Raw genomic sequence first — 19,238 nt, 5'->3', positions numbered from 1 at the left:
AGTTGGCAATTAGTCATGCAAAGTTTTATAAGTGCATTAACATTCGAGTTTGTACAGAATATTTTTAACCAGACGCACTCCCCACAGTTCATACCTACAGCTTCTGAAAAACTACATGCCACAGTGATAGTTGAGTTCCTTTTGGGAAAAAAATTGGCCACCCCATGAGTCAGCTGTTGGAAAGACCCTCATGATTCCAGCTTCCATCCCATGGTTCTGTAAAATTTCTCCTTGATGTCCAGTGTGATGAATCCAATAATTGTAACAGGAAAACATCTTCTAGGAGAAAAAAACCCGTCTCTGGCCAGTGACTGGTAGGTTTGGGAATAAAGGTTGCTTCCCTGAACAGTGTTCTTTATAAAGCCACAAGCAGCTTCTGTGAAAGTCTAAAACTGGTACCACTTTTTGTCCTTGTATTTGAGCATCACCTACAGAGATGGGGAAAAAAACCAAACAAATGGCAATCAAACACGGCCCTGCATTCGAGAGACCACACACGACCTAGGCCCATTAAGTGTCAAACTTCAGAATTAATAAATGCAGAACAATGCAATACTTCACTACCACTGTCAGCAGGTCTTGAGTCCACTGAGATCTCGTATTCAATTTCATAGTTATTACATTACATTAAAAAAGCGTTACCTGCTATTGCTGTTTTTAGAAGATTTTTCCTGAGGAGCTTTAACTACTTTTCTTCTTCAAAAATTAAAAGAACTTGCTTTCTATAGGAATAAAAATACACCTATCTGTGGAGCATAGTAGATATGCCCTGACTATATAAACTTATGGCATTTCAGGCCACATTCTTTCTGCCTCACACTTGCAAAAGCCAATAAAAATGTAAAGGTCTTGTCCGGAGATGCGATGCACATTAAATAAAAAACGTGCATTTTGGGAAGTACGCTTTGATGCTGTTTTATTTTCAAGAAAAATCACTTTAGTTTTCCCAGTCTTAACAGCGTGGGATGGAAAAGCTTTCCATTTCCAGCTCCAAGCACAGCAGCTGTTCCTATTCCTGGCAAGGCCTGTTCTACATAACAGTACCACAGGGCTGCACTAGGAATGTTCTCTTCCTCCCAGTAAGATCTGTAAAGGTTCCTATACACTCATCCACCTACCTGTTTTCTGCCCTACTGCATGGATGTGCTGCATTAAGTGGCTTAAAAGAAACAAACCATAACGAATTAGTTGAGAAAGGCAAGATGAGAGGTGCCACGTTCTAAATTCATGGATGCTCATTTCTGGAAACGTGAAAGAAAGGGGTGTGCAATGGCAGGTTGTTTTTGGCATTCTGATAGTTTGGGAGCAGGAACAATGCTGTGCCCGTCGACACGAGCACACCTCCGACACCAGGGCCGGGTGAAGGGGGAGAAGGGCGCTTGGGAAGCAAAGGCTGGGTGGCAGGGTTGGCAGTTCCCCACTTCCAGGGTGTGGGTGCCGGGGCTCCTACCTCGTGTGCATGTTTGGAGAACGCCTCCGCGCTGGCCATCATGCTGGCAGTCCTTTCATCCAGCTCGCCCAGCTTCTGCCCCCTCTCGTCCAGGGCAATGCGCGCACGAGTCAGGTCCCCAATGACCCCACCCGCGGCTCCTCTCACGCCCTCAATCCCGCCGGATCCAGGGATGTGCTGGGCGAGGCTGCGAGACGCTTTTCCCGCTGTGGCCTCGCCAACTGCAAAGGGGAAACGGGCAGACAGAGACAGGGATGAGCTCCTGGCCCGGCTCTGTCAGTGCTCCTTGATCTTGAGCTGCAGCCTGCAGCAGTGACACTGTTTGAGGGGCACGTGGCACGTGTGGAAGGCTTTGCTCTGTCCCCATCACGTCTGCAGAGCAGTCACGTGCCCCCCGCTCAGCTGAGCAAAAGAAGCTGCCAAGGTGAAGGAGTTATGGAATGGCAGACAAGGACCCTCCCCTTCCTCCACTAGGTCAGCTTCCTCTTTTCATCAATCGTCTAAATCTTGCGTACTGCTCCATTCCTAGACGACAAGGGCAGGGGAATCTCAAGAATGAATTTCTGCCAAAACCACCCCCCAAAAAATAAATTACTCACAAAGCTCCTCTCTGTCAAAAGCTTGTCCGCTTCCTCCAAAAAGTCCTTTGAGAAACCCTCTGTTTTGGGCTTCTGGTGTTTCCACAGGAGTAAACAAATCCCCAAGCATGTCCTAGTAAAGCCAGAAAAAAGTCCATGTAAAAGGTTAGTGAGGGGAAAGCAGCTCTAGGTGTTTTCTTGATTTTCATTAACAAGCCACATGCACTGGATCTAACCGATTTTAAAAGAGTCTGCTGCGTGAGCTGTATGGTGTAGGCAGTATTTGTGTATTCTGACAAATGCTTGGGCTAACTAGACTCACTCATGCTTTCAAAGGGACTTGGCTTGTCACTGCCCAGTCCCATGTTTGTTACCAGAGGAAAAAAAATGCAGTAATACAGAATAAAAATACCAGTGATAAGGTCACGCTTTGTTTAGAGACAGCAGAGGTGACACTATGATTGAATAAACAATTTGTTGTGTATTATGTATTTTGCTTTAGTGATTGCCCAGCCAGGCTGGGCAGCCACTCTGCTTTCTTTTTATAGCACACCTGAGTTCAGTGCTCGCCAGCAATTCGGAGTTTGGTGCTTTGTCTTTTAGTTGATTTTTTTTTCTTTTTAAACAAAATTCATTACCTTCCTACAACCTTTCCCCACCCCATTAGTGGGCCATCAGCAATGCTAAACAAGCACATCTGCTGAAGGCACTGCTCTGCTGCCACATCTTGGAGCAGTCGCTCCAAACAAATGTCAGGCTCAGATTTATTTGCAGCAGTACCAGGAAAAGCCGGCTCTCTGGAAAAAAACCTGATGGGAAGAGCGTGCAGTCCCATTAGTGTTTGAAAGCAGGGGGTTGTGTGCACTGGGAACAGCTTCTGCCCTGTTGCTCAGCTCTGTGTTTACTCAGCCAAGCCTCAGCAGGCAGCTGCAGCTGCTGTGCTGCACACAGCGCTGGCTCCCGGGGGCTGAGTGCAGGGACAGCGCTGTGACTCAGCCACTGCTCCTCTGCACAGTCACCTGCTTGGGGAGAAAAATTACTGCAGCCCTTGGAGCCCAAGTGGAGCTCTCATGCAGCCCAGCTTTGTTTTTCCAGGTAGCAGGTGATACTGGGTCATCTGCTTTCTGCACACACATAATGACCACGCAAACCGTTTTTTGCATAAAAGCCAAGATAAAAGCAGCCACAGTCCAGCAGTGCAGAGAAGCAAGGCCTGCGTTTCCCTTTGCTTGGTGGTTGCATGATGCTGTTAAGGCTGGTAAAAAATTCAAAGAAGTAGTTTGTAACACCCTCTTGCTGTAGGTCCATAGTCTAAAACGTATTGGTCAAACCTTTAGATTATTTTAAAATTATCTCCTTGCAAAATAATCTCCACCCTGGTGCACAAAAGCTGGTGTGCAATGCTTGCTCCTCAAAGTGCCTTTCCAGACTTGAGACAGACAGTGCTGTGATGTGAGTTGAGCAGCTCAGCACATGTTATTCCCTAGGGCTTAATGAGTGCTGGCAGGACCATTTCTTTTATACTTCCATTCTGGTTCACTGCTAATTATATAACCCAGAACTTATTCCCCCTCTTTTTTTTTTTTTTTTTTCCTTTTATTACTCATGTTTCTCCCTGTAACCTCTCACAATTCCTTCTCTTCAGTAAATGACATTTTCATTGTAAAATAACCAAACCATCCCATCTCTAACAATGTAAAGACTTCTTGCACAGCTGCACGTGACGGTGCACGAAAAAGCCCAAAGAACAGCAGAGCTGCTGACCTCTCTCTGTTGCTTTGGCACCATTCACTCAGGACGAGCGGAGGGGAACAGACCTGTCCTGCCCCTGCAGCACTGGCCTTAGCAGGGCCAATCTAGCCCTGAGGAGCGAGACCCCCATGCCCCCCACACACACAGGCACCAGAGCGAGGGGTGAGCCCTACCTGCAGGTTGTCACACATCTCCTGGCTGTACGTCAGGCGCTGGATCTCGGTGGGAGAGCTCAGGTACAAAGCCTGCCCCTCGTTAGTGAAACAAAAGGTCCGTGCTATCCTCATGTCTGTGACAGGCAAATAGTTGATGTCCAGCAGCGGGCGAAGGCTGGGCAAGCTGAGGAGAAGCAGATTCCCGGGTTAGTCACCAGCTAACACAAGGTACGCCTGCCCCGTGCCTGCTTTTTAAACCAACATTCACTTTATGCCCTTCGTAACAGCTAAATTACAGCTCTAAGCTGAAAAACTCTGCCACAACAATACTGCTTTCCCATCCTACTCTGTTTGCTTGCATGGAGAAGTTTCAGCTGCCTTGCCAGCATGGCCCTAAGGCTTCTGCTACTGTCTGGATATGGGATGTGCCTGTGGCACGGGATGGCTTGTGCCACATGGCTGGGTTGTTTGCAGGACAAGGCCTGCAAGGACATCTGCAGAAAAGGGCCTGGCAGGGCCTCGCTTCCACCCTGTGGATAAAGGCTCCAGCATCGCCTTTGCTGCCCTCCAGCTTCCCGTGGTTTGATGTTTTGGACAGTACTTTCCCAAATTTAAATGGCCTGGCCACGGAAAGAGGGTGCAGCAAGGTGAAGGTACAAGTACAGGGCTACTGCACAGCCAGCTCCCTCGGGGAGGGGACAAGGAAGGGAACAAGAAAATCTTCAGAAGTGCCAAGAGTGGGACCTGGTACTTCACAAAGGATAAACAGAACCCTTTCTGTGGATGAGTTCTATACGTCTCTATACCTGAGCCACCATAACCGAACAAAATTATCAGGGCTTTCTTTTATTAAGGTTAAAATCACCAGCCATCAACTATCACAGGTAGGGGATTACTAGGAAAAAACCAGGAGCTTGCTTTACTGTGCATCTGCCTGCCTTAACTCCCCATGTGGAGACAGCCCGAGGATCAGCTACAGCTGGGTCAAGGCAGGGGATTAAACTTGCCCACCAGGGAGTTAATGCAGAGCATCAGGCACTCTGGAGCAAACACAAGTGGAATACGACAGCACTGTGCCACCTCTTTGCTTAGTTTTGCCACAAGATTAGTTAGATAAGTACCTCAGTGTCATGATGTGCCCATTAGCACAAAAGCACGCCAGACAGACGCTGTTACAGAGGGTGACCACATCTGCTCGCAATAAAAAGGACGTTTCGGTGATGTTGTGGACATAAAGACATGTTTGGGAAGGCAATGAGAAGACTTTGGCTTGTTTTTCTGAACAAATGACTGCAAATTGATGATCACCCATATCCTGGGAGGAGGAAGGGGAATGCATGACGAGTTTCCTTTTCCTCGCTTTGTCACCGTCATCAGCGCTGTGCGGATCCCTCCACACTTCATAGGGCCGATGCGTCAATGTCCCCATGCAGTCCAAGCACGCGAAGGTCAGCACGGCTCCCTTCAGTGTCAGGACGGTGCCTGCAGAACAGAATTTCCTCTCACTGGCTCCAGCTCCACAACCAGGCTGGTTGTCAGCACAGCACAGCACAGCACAGCACAGCTGACACCCAGCCTTTGTAAACACAGAGCACATTGATCCAGCCAAGGTGTCAGGGCGTGCTCGCTCCGTTCTTTCTGACTGCATGAGAAGGTGAACAAACAGCCTGCCAGTACTGGCAAGGTCTTGGGCAGCTGGTATCTATAATGATGGATATAACACATGCCGTTGAAGATGGCCTGTTGCTTATCTCTACATTATGCTGGCAGAATATTTATTACCCAGCAGTAAAATTGCTCCAAGTCTGGTGACCTTCCAGCATTGTTTTTCTAAACAAACTGGGGGTGGGAAACCTCTGCTTCTGTGCATTGTCCATTTTTTTGTCCATTTTTAAAGCACATGCTGCCTCTCCTCAGACCTGACCTCTCAGCCCTCTGTTCTCTCTGCTATACCATCTGTCACTCACTCAGCCAAGGATCTCTCCTGGTACAGCAACCTGCCAACATTTTTGTTTCCTTTCCTGAGCTCCCTTCTGCTTCTCTGCAGCTTCCTGATACTAAGACAGCCAAACTGCTTGCAGAATCCCAGACAGAATTGTAAACAGGACTGTAATTTCACAATGTGAAGGAACTCTACTAATTTCCCTGTCCTCACAAGAAACATGCAATTTTGCCTGTCACACGAGGCAATCTTTGGAACTAACACAACCAAAGTGTCTCAGTCCGTGAAGTTGTTGGTCCCTCATAAGCATCTTTACCTGCGTGCTCTCCACTCAGTGAGTGACCACTGCTTGATTTTTTGAGACATTTCTGCCCAAAAGGCCGTACAAAATCATGCAGTTGTTGCCCCACGGTACCAAGACATATAAAAAGCAGGAAAAGAGCTGCACTCTCACCACTTGGTGACACCAAGACTGGCTCTGACTGCCGTAAGTCATCACTAGCAGGCAGATTAAGGGACAGGATTATGACCATTCCGAGGCCTGTTCCAACCCACAGACAGGAGGAAACGGCAGAGTCGTTCTTTCTGGCGAAGGACTCCATGAAGAACAAAGCTGTGATTGCCTCCTTTGAGTCCCTGTCGATGCTGGACACGCTGGAGCTTCGGGAGCGGCTGAAGGAGTTTTCTCTATTTTCTGCACAAACAAATACAAGCAAACAGGCATAAATTACTGCTCTGGGAACAGGCACAAGCCTGCAGCAAATACAAACTCCCTGCAGAGTACAGAAAACAAAGTTTTCTTAACCTGAGCAAACATTCCGACCCTAGCACGGTACCAGCTTGCTGCCAGAGTATAAATAAGCGTGGAAAATGCTGTCAGACATCATCAGTTAGATCTGCATTAGAAATAGCTGCCTATTATGGAGATTAGCATGGACTAATTAGAATTTACAACAGCCTTAGCTCAAAGGACTTGTTCTAAATAGCACAAAATAATTTTAGACCCATATGTTACCAATGCATTTAGAATTAATCCATGTATCTCATTGCTGCAGGACATGAAGGGAGATGTCATTACCAGCTTCAGAGCACGTGTCCCCTGCTCTGCTCTTGTTGCCATCACTAGGACGCTCTAGCACTGCATTCACAGCTGCCATTTATTGTGAAGGTATTAATAACTGCTCCCTGGGGAAAAGACACCCACTGCTGAACTGAACCCAGCCTCCAAAATATCTCAGGGTACAAATCCACTCTGGCTTTTCAGGGAGTGAAGTGAGAAACCCGCCCTGTGCCCTTGGCAACAACTGCAGAGTGAGCTGGGACTGCCCAAGCTTTAGCAGGCAGCATTGAGAGCCAGCTGGAGACAGAGCTGTGCTCTCCCCACTGAAAGTGCCCAGGTACAGAGACTCTCTCCGAGCTTTGCAGAGAGAGGTAACAATGAACAGCCTAAGGAGCTCTGCTTTGCTTTGCCTAGTGCCAGGCAGGGAGCACGAAGCTGTGTGAGGGAGCTCCTGGCATTGGCAGGAATATCAGAGGCTATAAAGCACAGGGGGTTAAAAAGTTCCTGAAGAGTCAAGGAGCCAGATGGAAGACGGGATTAGGGCTGGCTGCTGCACAGTCCTTGCAAAACAACTTCTGCCACTGCTGCCCTTTACCAACCTGTAGTTAAAAGTGGGATCAGATCATTGGAAAGCCCACATACTCTTTTGCAACAATAATAACTGGAGGTGGAGAAATAGTTGAAGGTACTGGATCTGTGATAAAGGTCTTGCTCCTGAACCTATCATTATGAAGCTGATCTGTATCTGGTACAAAATTGTCCTTTTTGTCTCTCAGAAAAGAGTCACCTCTTCAGAGCCAACAGAATTGTCTAAAAAGAGGAATAGTTTCTGCCATGGTTGAAGAATAAAATTAGAAAATTACTTTCTCACGTACTCCAGCTTAAAAATGAGCTAATCCTCACACTGCATACATGGTTCCCGTGCTCCACCAGAGCAGCAGTTTTGCCGGTGAATCTCTTCCTCAGTCAGCAAACTGCAGCATTGCATTCCCCTGCCCAGATGCCTCAGTTCAAAGTCATCCCTATGCTGCAGCTCCCTGGGGAAGACTGGAGAGAACCAGGGTGAAACGCTGCTGGAACCACCCCAAGTATTTCTATGCGTGCTTCTGTCTTAAGTGTTGGCACAACAGGGTTGGGGCAGATTCTCCTGCTACTTCTTCACACTTGGCCACCTCCTGTCCTTTGCGGGTATCTGTAACTTGTCCAAGAGGAATTTCACAGGACAGCTGCTCCTGGCACTTCAGCTCCACTCTCATGGAAGAGAGTCTACTCTTCTTATGTCTACTTGAACTTCCAAATGCTGCCCTCACCCCATTTCCACTTTCATGTAGGCACTGTTGTAGCTCTCTAGTTCTGTCTCAGCACTGGTCCATGCAGCTGCATAAACGGGGACTGTTGGCACATCTACGGACACAGCTGCTAATACCTTGAGAATTAGCGTCTCCTACAACCCCAAGCACCTTTTACTCCTCCTGCAGGGAATGAGTTGGCCCAGCTCCTTCCTCAGCACTGACAGCTGCCAGGTAAAGAAATGAAGACAGGAATTTTAAAGCAGAAATCATCAGGGCTACATATATATATATATATATATATATATATATATATATATATATATTTTTTTTTTTTTTCTCCCAAAGGGTACCGAATCCTTAATAAAAATGCTATTATGTAATTAATCTTCTCTTTAACAGGTGTATTAATATCACAGTCACATAAAATTCAAATATGGTGGTGCTCAAGCTAAGAAAGATGTTGAAAGGACAAATGCAGTTAGTGTAGGCGACATACACAGAACTTAAAATATATGATGTGCCATTTGCATGTGTCATCAAGCTTTCTCCCTCCCTAAATTAACAAGAAATGTTCCTCACTCCTGTGCAGTACAGTTAACTAATACATCTCTACAAAACTGACACTAACAGATATAATCTTTAAGACACTTTTGGGAACATACTGTACCATCTTCTATTAAATACACTACTCAAACTGAAATTCCAAAGATCAGCAAGACATATGCCAAAATTTGATGTCATTAAACATATCTGAACAGCAAAGTCTGCAACTGTTATGTGACTTTATTGGCTGGCCCTAAAGCAAGGTAGAAATCTCTCCTCTTCCTAGATTTCAGGATAAAATTTAGTAAAGTCCTGTTTCCTGAGACTCTTTTCTCAAAGAGATTCTACCCCAAATTCTTCATCTCGAAAGCATCCCACTGTATCCTGGAGAAACAGAAAAGTATTTTCCTTGGGAAATTTCAGAAATTCGCCAAATCCTTTGCTTGTATGATTTCTATGTCTTAAAATGACATCCTGTCTTCTCAAATTTGACTTGCCAGTGTGCAGTAACCATTAACCCAACCACCATATTCCAGGTTTTCTGTTCTGTTTTCCTTTTTTCACTCTGCATGATGAGTGTAGCAAGAATGTCAGCTACATCTTTCTGCAGGAGTCTGAACTAGGACCACGTCCTTGTAACGTAGATCAAAGTAGACTTGGACTCTGCTTCAGCCAGGGGACAGAACACTTACCTGTGAAAAACTCCTCAGAAGTTTCTGACTCCTCCTCCTCTGGAGAACATCCTGCTACATGGCACTGTCTCATAAACATGCTCCTGTCTCTAGATTACGTCCTGCTTTGAGGAAGTCCAGTATTCCCTTTTCTCTGAGAGGCACATATCCAGCTCCCAGGATCCATTAGGTCCCACACAGCCCCTCAGACCACCACATCCTTTTCCTCCTCCTCTCGCACACCCAGATTTCCTGGCTTTTCTTTTCTCCTATATGGGTTGTTCTCCAGGCTGTTTCTGCAGCTGGCAGCAGAGAGCACCATCAGAGGGATCCAGTGGCCCCTGAGAGCTAAGCAGAGACTGCAGTTTGGGAGATGGTGCTGTTGGATGATAAACAGCTCAGCGACAAAGCATTATTACCTGCAGTCAGTGCATTTCAAAAAGCTGCATTCCATGGCTCAAGGCTGCATGGAATAAACACCACTGCTGTCCTAAGAGAAGTCCTTCTTACTTTTAAACGTTTTCATTCAGCCCCATCCTATGCACGGTTTGGGGTAATGAGCTGCGGATGGAAACTCAGGAACCAACTTCCTTTGTGACACTGGACTGGTTGTTAAATTCAGGTGTTGAGCCAGCAGTGTACAAACAGAAGCTTTATTACTTAAAAGCAACCAAAACCCCTCTAAGTTGCTTCCCACCTCACAGGAAAACACACAGGACACTTCAATGCACACGCAGGTTAAAAAGGAAGCCAGTGCTTTTGAGTCCTCCCTGTGTTGATCTGTGAGCGAGCAGGGCAGCGCTGCTCATCACGTGAGGATGTTCTGATTCCATGGAAGTGCTGGAGCATTGGGAATGCAACCCACTGCCATAAAGGCATGTGCACAGCAAAAGGACAGGAATGACTGAGCCCAACACCATCGTGACATTTACACAAAAGCAGCCCCAGCAGTTGTCCCAGCCCCTTCCTTGCCTGACAGGGTCCTGCTGCAGTGCACTGGTGTCTAACGGAAGATTTAATTTGGGGTTTTCTGAGAATTCAAAGGATCCTTCGAGTAAATGATTCCATGTCTTTCAACTGCCACCTGTACACAACGGAGATTGGAGATATTTTTTTTTCTTTTAACTTCCTTTAGTTTAGCAGAAATAAAACCAGAATTTCCTCACTTTCCCAAGGAATTAAAACCCCCTCCCACGTATGCCCATGCTCAGGGGACTGTTCTGACTTGCCTATTCTCAGCTGCACCAAAGCTCTGTAAGGGGAACACATCCTCACATATCAGATATTCCAGGAAATTGTTACTGGGATTTTTACAAAAATGTGGAATTAGGACTAACATAAAGTGATTTTCTTTAGGGAGCAGGAATCAGGAAAATAGAAGTACTACTTGTTAAGAGGAATTAAAAACCCCAAACCTACCAGATCAACATTTTCATAGCAAATATTTACATTCATTACTGAAGAGCTTTGCAATTGATTGTTAGTGTTTTGGATACTATTTATAGCTTCTTTCCTGGTGTTACAGTAATGAGTAATTGATCTGTTTATGAAACATATACAGAAGTTGACCTTTTTGACATGGAAATCAATATATTCTGGAAAAAAAAAGAAGTGGAATGGTTTATATTCTCCTCAGTTGGAGAACTCTTGAAGTTTTAATCCCAAACACCAAAACTAACAGAGGCCAAGGGAACTATTTAAAACATTTGGCAGTCTAAGATCATCATCTTACATTTTCAGAGAAATCTATCACTTTCAAAATTATGTAGTCAGGAAAGCACTCAAAGCTCTGAATGCCAAGGGAAATACACAGTAAAGGAATTATACTTAGTGCATGAATTTGTGCACAGTAACATCACAGACACACAGAGATCAAACATGGCACTGATGGCAATGCTTCACAACACAGAGGAGAAAGGGGCAGGAAGTAACACACGTTTAGGAACACTGCAGGCTTGCTTGGCTGTAAAGCCAACATTTTAACAGCAGCACTCCAAAGCTGCATTCCACATGACACAACTCACTAGAGAGCAGCAGAAGTCATCCTAAGAACAAATAATGTGCTAAAAATCTGGAATTTTACTGTGAACGACTTCCTACCAGATCAACTTATTTAAGTTTCCCTAAAACACTGCTGTGGATATGCAGCTTGCAGAGCATTCCAGCCACGGTGGCTGTGTCTGTGCTCTGATGGAACTCACAGCCGTGGGACACTTGACCCTCCCCGGAGAAAGTTCTGAAATGTATTGCCCTGAAGTTGCTACAATTAAGGCAGCGTAACCCGAAAGGTTTCATGGAATTCCCACTGATACAACACTGATGGAAAGGATGGCAAATAAAGGCTTGAAAGAGAAAATAGTTTCAAGAAAGTAGACCTGGATCTTTGGTATTTCCAGAATATAGTATAGCTGAGGCGTATGTTTCAGTTCAGCAAGTTTTAAAAACAGAAGGGAACTGTCAGGGCAGAATTATTCTTCATGTTGAAAAAGTAGAAGTAATTTCTATAAAAATGCAGAAGATCTTTGCAGTAAGAGTCTATCAAACTTCCATTTTTAATTGTATGAATCACTTCCCTTGACTTACATAAGTCAGTTTACATTAACATCACTAAAAGCTCAATTTGGACTTAGTTTACGAGCTTGGACATATCTTTTTTAATCAAAGACATCGCAATTCTCTAGAATTGAAACCCCAACCTGAATTCTGCTGAAGCATCTTTCATAACGCTGACAGTTCAGGGAAGAATGACTTGCGTAACCTTTACACATGGAAGTACCCAAGGATAAAGGGGAGACAAAAGGCATCATGGAAGATGATGAAGCCATGGCACGGCAACATCTCTGCCTCCACACCTTTCTCACCTGGGCCACCCATGGTGCTAGGGACCTCAGCCTCATCCCCAGGCTGTCACTGGGGGGAAAGCTCAGAGATCTGCAAAACCTGAACCTCCAGGGGCACTGGAAGAGGCAGGCCAAGGGAAGTGATCATAGACATACCAAAACACTTTGGGTTGATCTGAAGTGATGGCTAGCGAGGAAAACAAGCTAAATTTGTGTGTGCAGGGCATAACTCACCCTCAAATTCAACATGCCTAGAGTATAGTGTGAAATTAGCTTCACCTGGAATCAAATCATTATTTAAATTAAAACTGACTAAACTGACTAGACATTCAGTGTAAGAACAACAATATTTTCATTAAGTTGGTTATTTTAAAACCAAGGAAAGTTTGCAGATTCTCATAAGAAATCAAGTCGATCCTGGTAGAATCTAACAGAAAATATACTCCAAGGAAAATAAGAAACACACTTTCTAGATGTAGAACAAGTCTTCTCTGCAATTTTTTTATCTGCTCTTCTGCACAGACAAGAAATATGGTGACAAACAGAACAGTTAGTGGGGACTGTGGTTTACCATAGTACCTCAGTTTTTTCCTGTTATACAAGTTTTAGCAACTACACCGATGGCAAAGTAACTTCATACGCTATCGAAATTGAAATGATTTACAGGAAGAATCACCATCAGTCCCTCCCTGAGAAATCAATCAATCATATTAATCAATGTAAGGGCTTTTCCATGTGCTATGAAAGTCCAGCTGTGAAAAGCGTGGCCCCAGGACTGCTGTGCCATGCCCAGGGGATCAGGTAAGCGTCAGTCTGGCTTGGCTGCCTGGGCAAGGAAGCTCACCAGAAATTATCCACTCTGCAGCACGGAGAGTATTGGCAAAGGGAATGTGCTGGAGAACATGAGCTGTTCTGAAAATCTGCCAGAGAAGCAATAACCTCCTCAGAGAATTAATTTCTGCAGTTAACTACCCTTGTGATCAAAATGAATCCCCAACTGTCTTCCTTAAGTCGGGCTTCTGCCTTAGTAATTTATGTCCTGTCCTTTTCTCAAGAGATGTGGACAGCTGACTATTCCTCTTCTCTCTGCAGTACCCTGCCATGCATTTGAATAATTTTGTGCTTTTTTTCCCAATATTTTTCTGGATCGAGCAACCAGGGTCCTTTTCTGTTTCCTTGGAGGCCTAGGAAGCACTGCCTTAAAAACTACACCAACCATCCCCTTGGCCATCATTACCTACCTCACATCCACACGTGGGCTTCAGACCCAAGAGACTCAAGAAAAAGAAGAGCCAGTGATAAAAACAGAAACCTCCCTCTTCTACCTCTAGCTTGCCACATGGGAAAGAAACCTCATGGCCACATTTACTCATCCAGTGCAAAAAAATCCAATGTGTTATGGATACAGCACTGCTGGAGATGGCTTAAGAGCACAGCCATAACTGACAGGAGAAAAATGATATAAATTTTATATAAATTACACAGCAAACACTGCAGGACTCAGCACGACACCAGGTGAGTCTGCTTCCTCAGGCAGTGGCCTTTTTTCTAAGACAACTGCTCAGTATCGTGTTTAAGGACCCCAGCTACAGCACACTGGACTTGCCTGGAAGTTTCCATCAGGCTACCTCAAAGGCTTTTTTTAAACGGTAATTTTCACAAATACTTTTGATTAATTAAAAAAAAGTTTTAATTATATAGTATATACCAAATACTGTGTATTTTCCAAAACAGATTGGTCAAAAATCATGCAGATAAGAGAACAACTTATCCCTGAATAACTGTAGTCATCCTATGCATGTACAGATACAAAAGAAAATCTTCAGGTACACAAGTATACTGGATCAGCTAAAATGGAAATTGTGTTGCACTTGCCATAGAATTTTGATAAGGTTGTTAAAAATAATAACTACTTAAGTGGTTCATTTTGCCAGCTCACAGTAACATTTCAGTTCAAGTGCTCTGTATCAAATTTTAACTACCTATAATCAGAAGAGTTAATCCAAAACCTAAGTGCTGAAATGGAATTGCTTTAAAGGAAAGTTAAAGCAAATTCCAAGTCTTTGTTCTTAGCATTCCTAGAAAATTACAATGCACAGCAAAACCTTGCTAGGATTCCTTGTTCAGAGGCAATTCTCCAACACCAATATGTAAATGGGCTTTCTAGAACAAGGTGATTAGGCTGGACTAATTAAAACCTACATAATGGGGAACAAAAACAATAGTAAAAAAAGGAAGACAGTTTTCTATCACTGCTGCTGGAAGTAAATGAATTTCCAAACATAACACTTCAAAGGAAAAACTCTACTCTGTATTTTCTTCCAGTGACATAAGATGAAACCACAGGTGGACATAGGTATGCAGAATGCCCAGATTTGTGTATGGATGCAGACAAGGAGGAAAAAAAGGCAGACTCAGCCAGCACAAGCCAGAGAGAAACCTTTGGAGAATGCAAAACAGCTTAAAAAAATAGTGTTTGAAAATAACCAAGATATATCAAATCTGAAAGACTTCTCATAGCACACAAAGCAAGGACAAATGCGTGTCAACACATGCATCTGTGCACACATCCATGTACCCACCAGCTACGCAAGTACAACCACACTGAGCTCCCTCCCACAGCAATTTTATTTTTATTCTTTAATGCCATAGTTTTCTTTAATTCAGGGTTTTCTTTAATCTAAAATTGCAATTAAAAATTCAAACACAATACATATTTTGTTTTCCTGTGCCGAAAAGAAGCAGATGTTTGAGATCTATTCATCTACACTGCAATTCTTGATCAGATTGGGATCTCTGCAGGTTTAAAAACTATGATGTTAGCTCTTAGGCTGAGAGTATAGAGGGCAAGCCAGTCGAGCCACACATTTTCCCCAGGAAGATGAACAAAACTTTAATCCCTATTTCAGTGTTTCTGTGAAGACCTGCAGAAAAAATGGGGTGCTAGTCAGAACCCCAAGCTGGAACAGACTGAAACATGAGCAGTGCAAATAGCTACAGCCCTCAAAGAAATCCACTAAGCTTGGAGACAAAACACATTCCCATTCTTCAGAATGTTATCATGGGCCAGAATCTCTGTAAGGATTTTACTGGCTAAGAACAACTTGCATTCATGTGTATTTTTTATTACTGTTTGAGAGCACAATGTTAACTTGATAATAAAAAATGCAATTTCTACTCAGTGCGAGAAAGCCTTATCAAAGAAATATAATCACTAACTCCTGAAATCTCAAAAACTTCTTTTCAAAAGAGACTTGAAGTTTAGAGCTTAGAAGCTCAGCAATGGAATTTTCTGTATTTGTGGGTTTGGTTACAATGCCCATAAACTTAATATTATCTCAAGAAATATACTGCTTAATCAAAAGTATGTGAAAACAAGATTGTTTAGAATCAGTGATTATGGAATCACAGAGTAGCTTGGACTGGAAGGAACCTTTACAGGTCATTTGGTTCCAACCCACCTGCAACAAACAGGGACAGCTTCCACTAGGTCAGGTTGCTCAGAGCCCTGTCCAATCTGACCTTGAATGTTTCCAGGGATGGGGCATCCATCACCTCTGTGGGCAACCTGTTCCACTGTTTCACATAAAAAAATCTCTTCCTTATAAATAAAAATACGTTATTAAGAATTTGCAAGGTTTTAATTTTGTGCTAAAATAAGATACAGAATAATGAGGAACTACAGAATTTTTTACTACAGCCATGAGAGTGGTGCATTTACGAAAGCAGAAGATATTAAGACAACATGCAACGCTTCAAAAAGCATAAAAGAGGATGTTGAGGAGACGGGGAAAAACATAGGTTTAGGCAGAAACAGTAATGATGCACCACTCCTCTGCTACTGCTACTTGGCTTCTGAATTATTCTGCTATGAATGTGGGAGAAATATCAGCACTGTATGAGTCTGAGCAGTTTGCAATATTTCAACCGGCAGACAACAAGACAACTACTCTGCCCCTCCCTCCCCCCCACCCCATTTCCTTCCTATGATTCATCATTGCAAAGACATTCTTCAAAAATGCTTGTCTATATTAGGAACCCTTCTGCAGAAAGTAAAGAGGTGAGAGTCAGCAAAATCTTGACAATCAGCTCACTGGAACGAAGTCAGAAGAATGTATTGTGTGAAAGTTCATTGAAAATAGACTTGATGAAAATGCTGGAAATACAGTTCCTCTTGTACCAGGAGCTCAGATTTGAGTGAGTAGAGTTTGAAATCCAATGCAAGGGGAGGAGATTCATTTATTATTCTAATATGTATCTTATGATTACTTACCAAAATGTATTATCTTTTTAATCAAATCATATGGAAGAGGTTGTAAAGAGCAGGAACTGGAAGCATTATTAAAAAAAAATCTCCAAGTATTATCAGTGCCTTGGAGACAGGCTTAAAAAAGGTAAGAACCATTTACCCTCACACAAAGGCCCTTTTTTTTTTTTTTTTTTAATGCCTAAGAAGTCCTTCTGATATAGCAAACTCTAATCAAAATTCTACTCTGGCAGAATAATAAAATCCTACCAAATTCTAACCTGAAATGTTACCTTTCTAGAAAGGACATAAAATATGTATCTTGACTCATCTCATGAGAATATAAAAATAAAGGAAATAATTTCTTGGGAATACATCTATTGTTTGTTGCAACATATGTTCCTAAGTAGCCAATAAATTCTTAGCAAAGAGGGGAATTTCTTCATTTTATTTTGGAAAAGCTCAACAGAAGGTTTTGATCAAAGCCACTTTCACATTAGAGAGAGAACTCTTATTCTCAGCATATTCTTTCTCAAACCTTTTAACTTCTCTCCTTCCTTTTCCTCACCCAGACTAAGATTCTTTCAAGCATCATACCACATTCCACCATATTATTTAGTAAAAAAACCCTTTAGAAATGCATCAAACCACTTGACAAAACAGTGCATCTAGAAATTCAAGATACATGAAGAACAATGGAATGTCAGTCATTCCAGGCAGATCAGGCAATAGAACTAGAACTCAAAAAACTAATAACGCCAACTGAAAAATAGTTTAAACAAGCTGGATAGAAGGCTTTGCTTTACTGAGAGACTACAGATAATCAGAAAATTATTTTAGTCAACAGACCTGCTGAAAAGTGACTTGTACACAAATCCACACACCCAAGGACAAACTCCAACCATGCTCCATCACATTACATGCTGACATAAATGACTCTGGAGATTGTCTGGCTCACTCTTGCAACAGCCATTTCACTGACTTTACTGAAAGGTTTAATACTATTGAAGTGATGCTTTTAAATAGGAATTTTTAATGTTAATTAATTCAATTTACTTCTCAAGCCTGAAAGGAAGTTGGATGATTATCTCTAAAAGAGATACACTTTTACATTAAACTTGATAGGTGTTTTTAATGGCCATGAACAACATAAAGAGAAACTTTCATGGCACAGGACTGCAGAAAGCAACATCATGCCATTGAAGGTATCATTGTATTACTAAATGTTTCGTACACAAGAGTCAGTGGGGCCTTAGGGGGCTGTGGGCTCTGCCTACCAGTGACCCTCTTTGCTCTGGGAGGATGGCAGGTAAGAAGAAAAGCAGCATTAAAGGATTAGGTAATACTGTGACCTTGGCAGGTAAAAGTAGCGCTGATATTGCAGTGGTATCCGCATACAAGAATTACAGAAGAGTTTGGTACTACATAGAATGAAGAAAAACACTCAGCAATCAAAACTACTGTGGCAGTGGTACATTTTCCATCAGGAGCTGTTATAGGACAGCATTACTTGCCATGTTTGTGTGGCACATAAAGAGAGCTATACAAAAGGGGTATGATATGCTCATAATCAGTCATTAATGCGGAGGAAAATTTTATGTTGCCATAAAAATTAAAAATACCCAGATCTTCGAGCCATGTGCCACTAATAACAAAGGTAAATGAAACAATTTGCATTTAAAAATACAAAAGTAGACGGACTGAGTGATACAATTCCCCTTGCTCTGTCTTCACTAACAGGTGTAGAAATTAGGGAGTACTGGTTCCATCCCTAACTGTGTTGCAGACACCCCTGCAAGCGGGCAGGTTAGGACACAAATGCTCCTCACTAGAAGAGGATCAGGGTCATGGTGCTGCTGATTGCCTATCACAATTTAAAGTAGTAGTTAGCTCAAGGCAATAACCAAGACAAGGATCCTGCCGAACTTACTCCCCTTTCACACCCGGTGAGAAATTGACAAATAACTGTCAAAAGAGGCATTGCCACCCACCTTCTGTGGTGACTGGGAGAGAAATCTCCATGCAGGCTGCAGACTGGGCTTTCCTGAAGGGGGGCCTGCCGGGCCCGCGGCGGTTTGCTCGCGACACGTCCGCGCTGGAAAGTCGTTTGCCTGAACCGCAGCTCTGGGATGTTGGGCTTGTACAGTGACCATTCACATGATCTGGAAAGTGAACGCAACAAACGCTAGGTAAAGCGTCAGCTCCCGAGAGTCACAATGCAGGACAGATGTATGTTCTGACACTTGAGAATGGGTAAAATTAAATCTTCTGGGAATAACTACCGGTTTTTTTACCAACCCATCACATGTACGTAAAAAAGAACTCACCGTATCTTTAAGGGATAGTTTGGAAAAAACCCGAGGGCCATAGAACCGGTAGTGTTCTTAGAGCTGCAGATCCCACAGCATTGACCTGTGCACACAGGCATTTACCAAGGTACTGCAGGTAACACTGATACCCTGCTGTTGTGTCTCCTAAGAGATACCAAGTCAATTTGAATGTTTTCTTTCCTTTCTGCTCTCATAAGAACTGCAAGTATAATTTACTACAGGGTAGAATGCAAAGCTAGACATCTTCCCTGCTTGACTCAAAGCTGCTTGAAACAGGCCATTATTTGAGATAATTAAAAATAGCCATAATATTGCTAAGTATTTTATTCTTTACATATCATAGATTTATTTTACTTCTGAGGAAACTGCTGAACAATTG

General features: G+C 43.3%; 1 protein-coding gene across 7 annotated transcripts in view; it reads right to left on the bottom strand.

Annotated features, from left to right (window-relative positions):
- Nucleotides 1–19,238, bottom strand: part of STXBP5L (syntaxin binding protein 5L) — a 179,095-nt gene continuing 159,857 nt past the window's right edge. For all 7 annotated transcript variants that reach the window (XM_040054644.2, XM_040054645.2, XM_040054646.2 and 4 more), the window contains 7 exons: nucleotides 18,521–18,691; nucleotides 6,332–6,571; nucleotides 5,057–5,417; nucleotides 3,954–4,119; nucleotides 2,050–2,161; nucleotides 1,451–1,671; nucleotides 1–428 (listed from right to left, as the gene is read on the bottom strand). In XM_040054644.2, coding sequence (XP_039910578.1) covers nucleotides 387–428; nucleotides 1,451–1,671; nucleotides 2,050–2,161; nucleotides 3,954–4,119; nucleotides 5,057–5,417; nucleotides 6,332–6,571; nucleotides 18,521–18,691 — 1,313 coding nt within the window. In that variant the 3' untranslated portion in view covers nucleotides 1–386. The remainder of the gene's footprint in view (nucleotides 429–1,450; nucleotides 1,672–2,049; nucleotides 2,162–3,953; nucleotides 4,120–5,056; nucleotides 5,418–6,331; nucleotides 6,572–18,520; nucleotides 18,692–19,238) is intronic.

This window comes from Hirundo rustica, chromosome 2 (assembly GCF_015227805.2).
Source record: "Hirundo rustica isolate bHirRus1 chromosome 2, bHirRus1.pri.v3, whole genome shotgun sequence".
NCBI classification, from domain to species: domain Eukaryota; kingdom Metazoa; phylum Chordata; class Aves; order Passeriformes; family Hirundinidae; genus Hirundo; species Hirundo rustica.
This window is presented reverse-complemented; position numbering and strand designations above follow the sequence as displayed.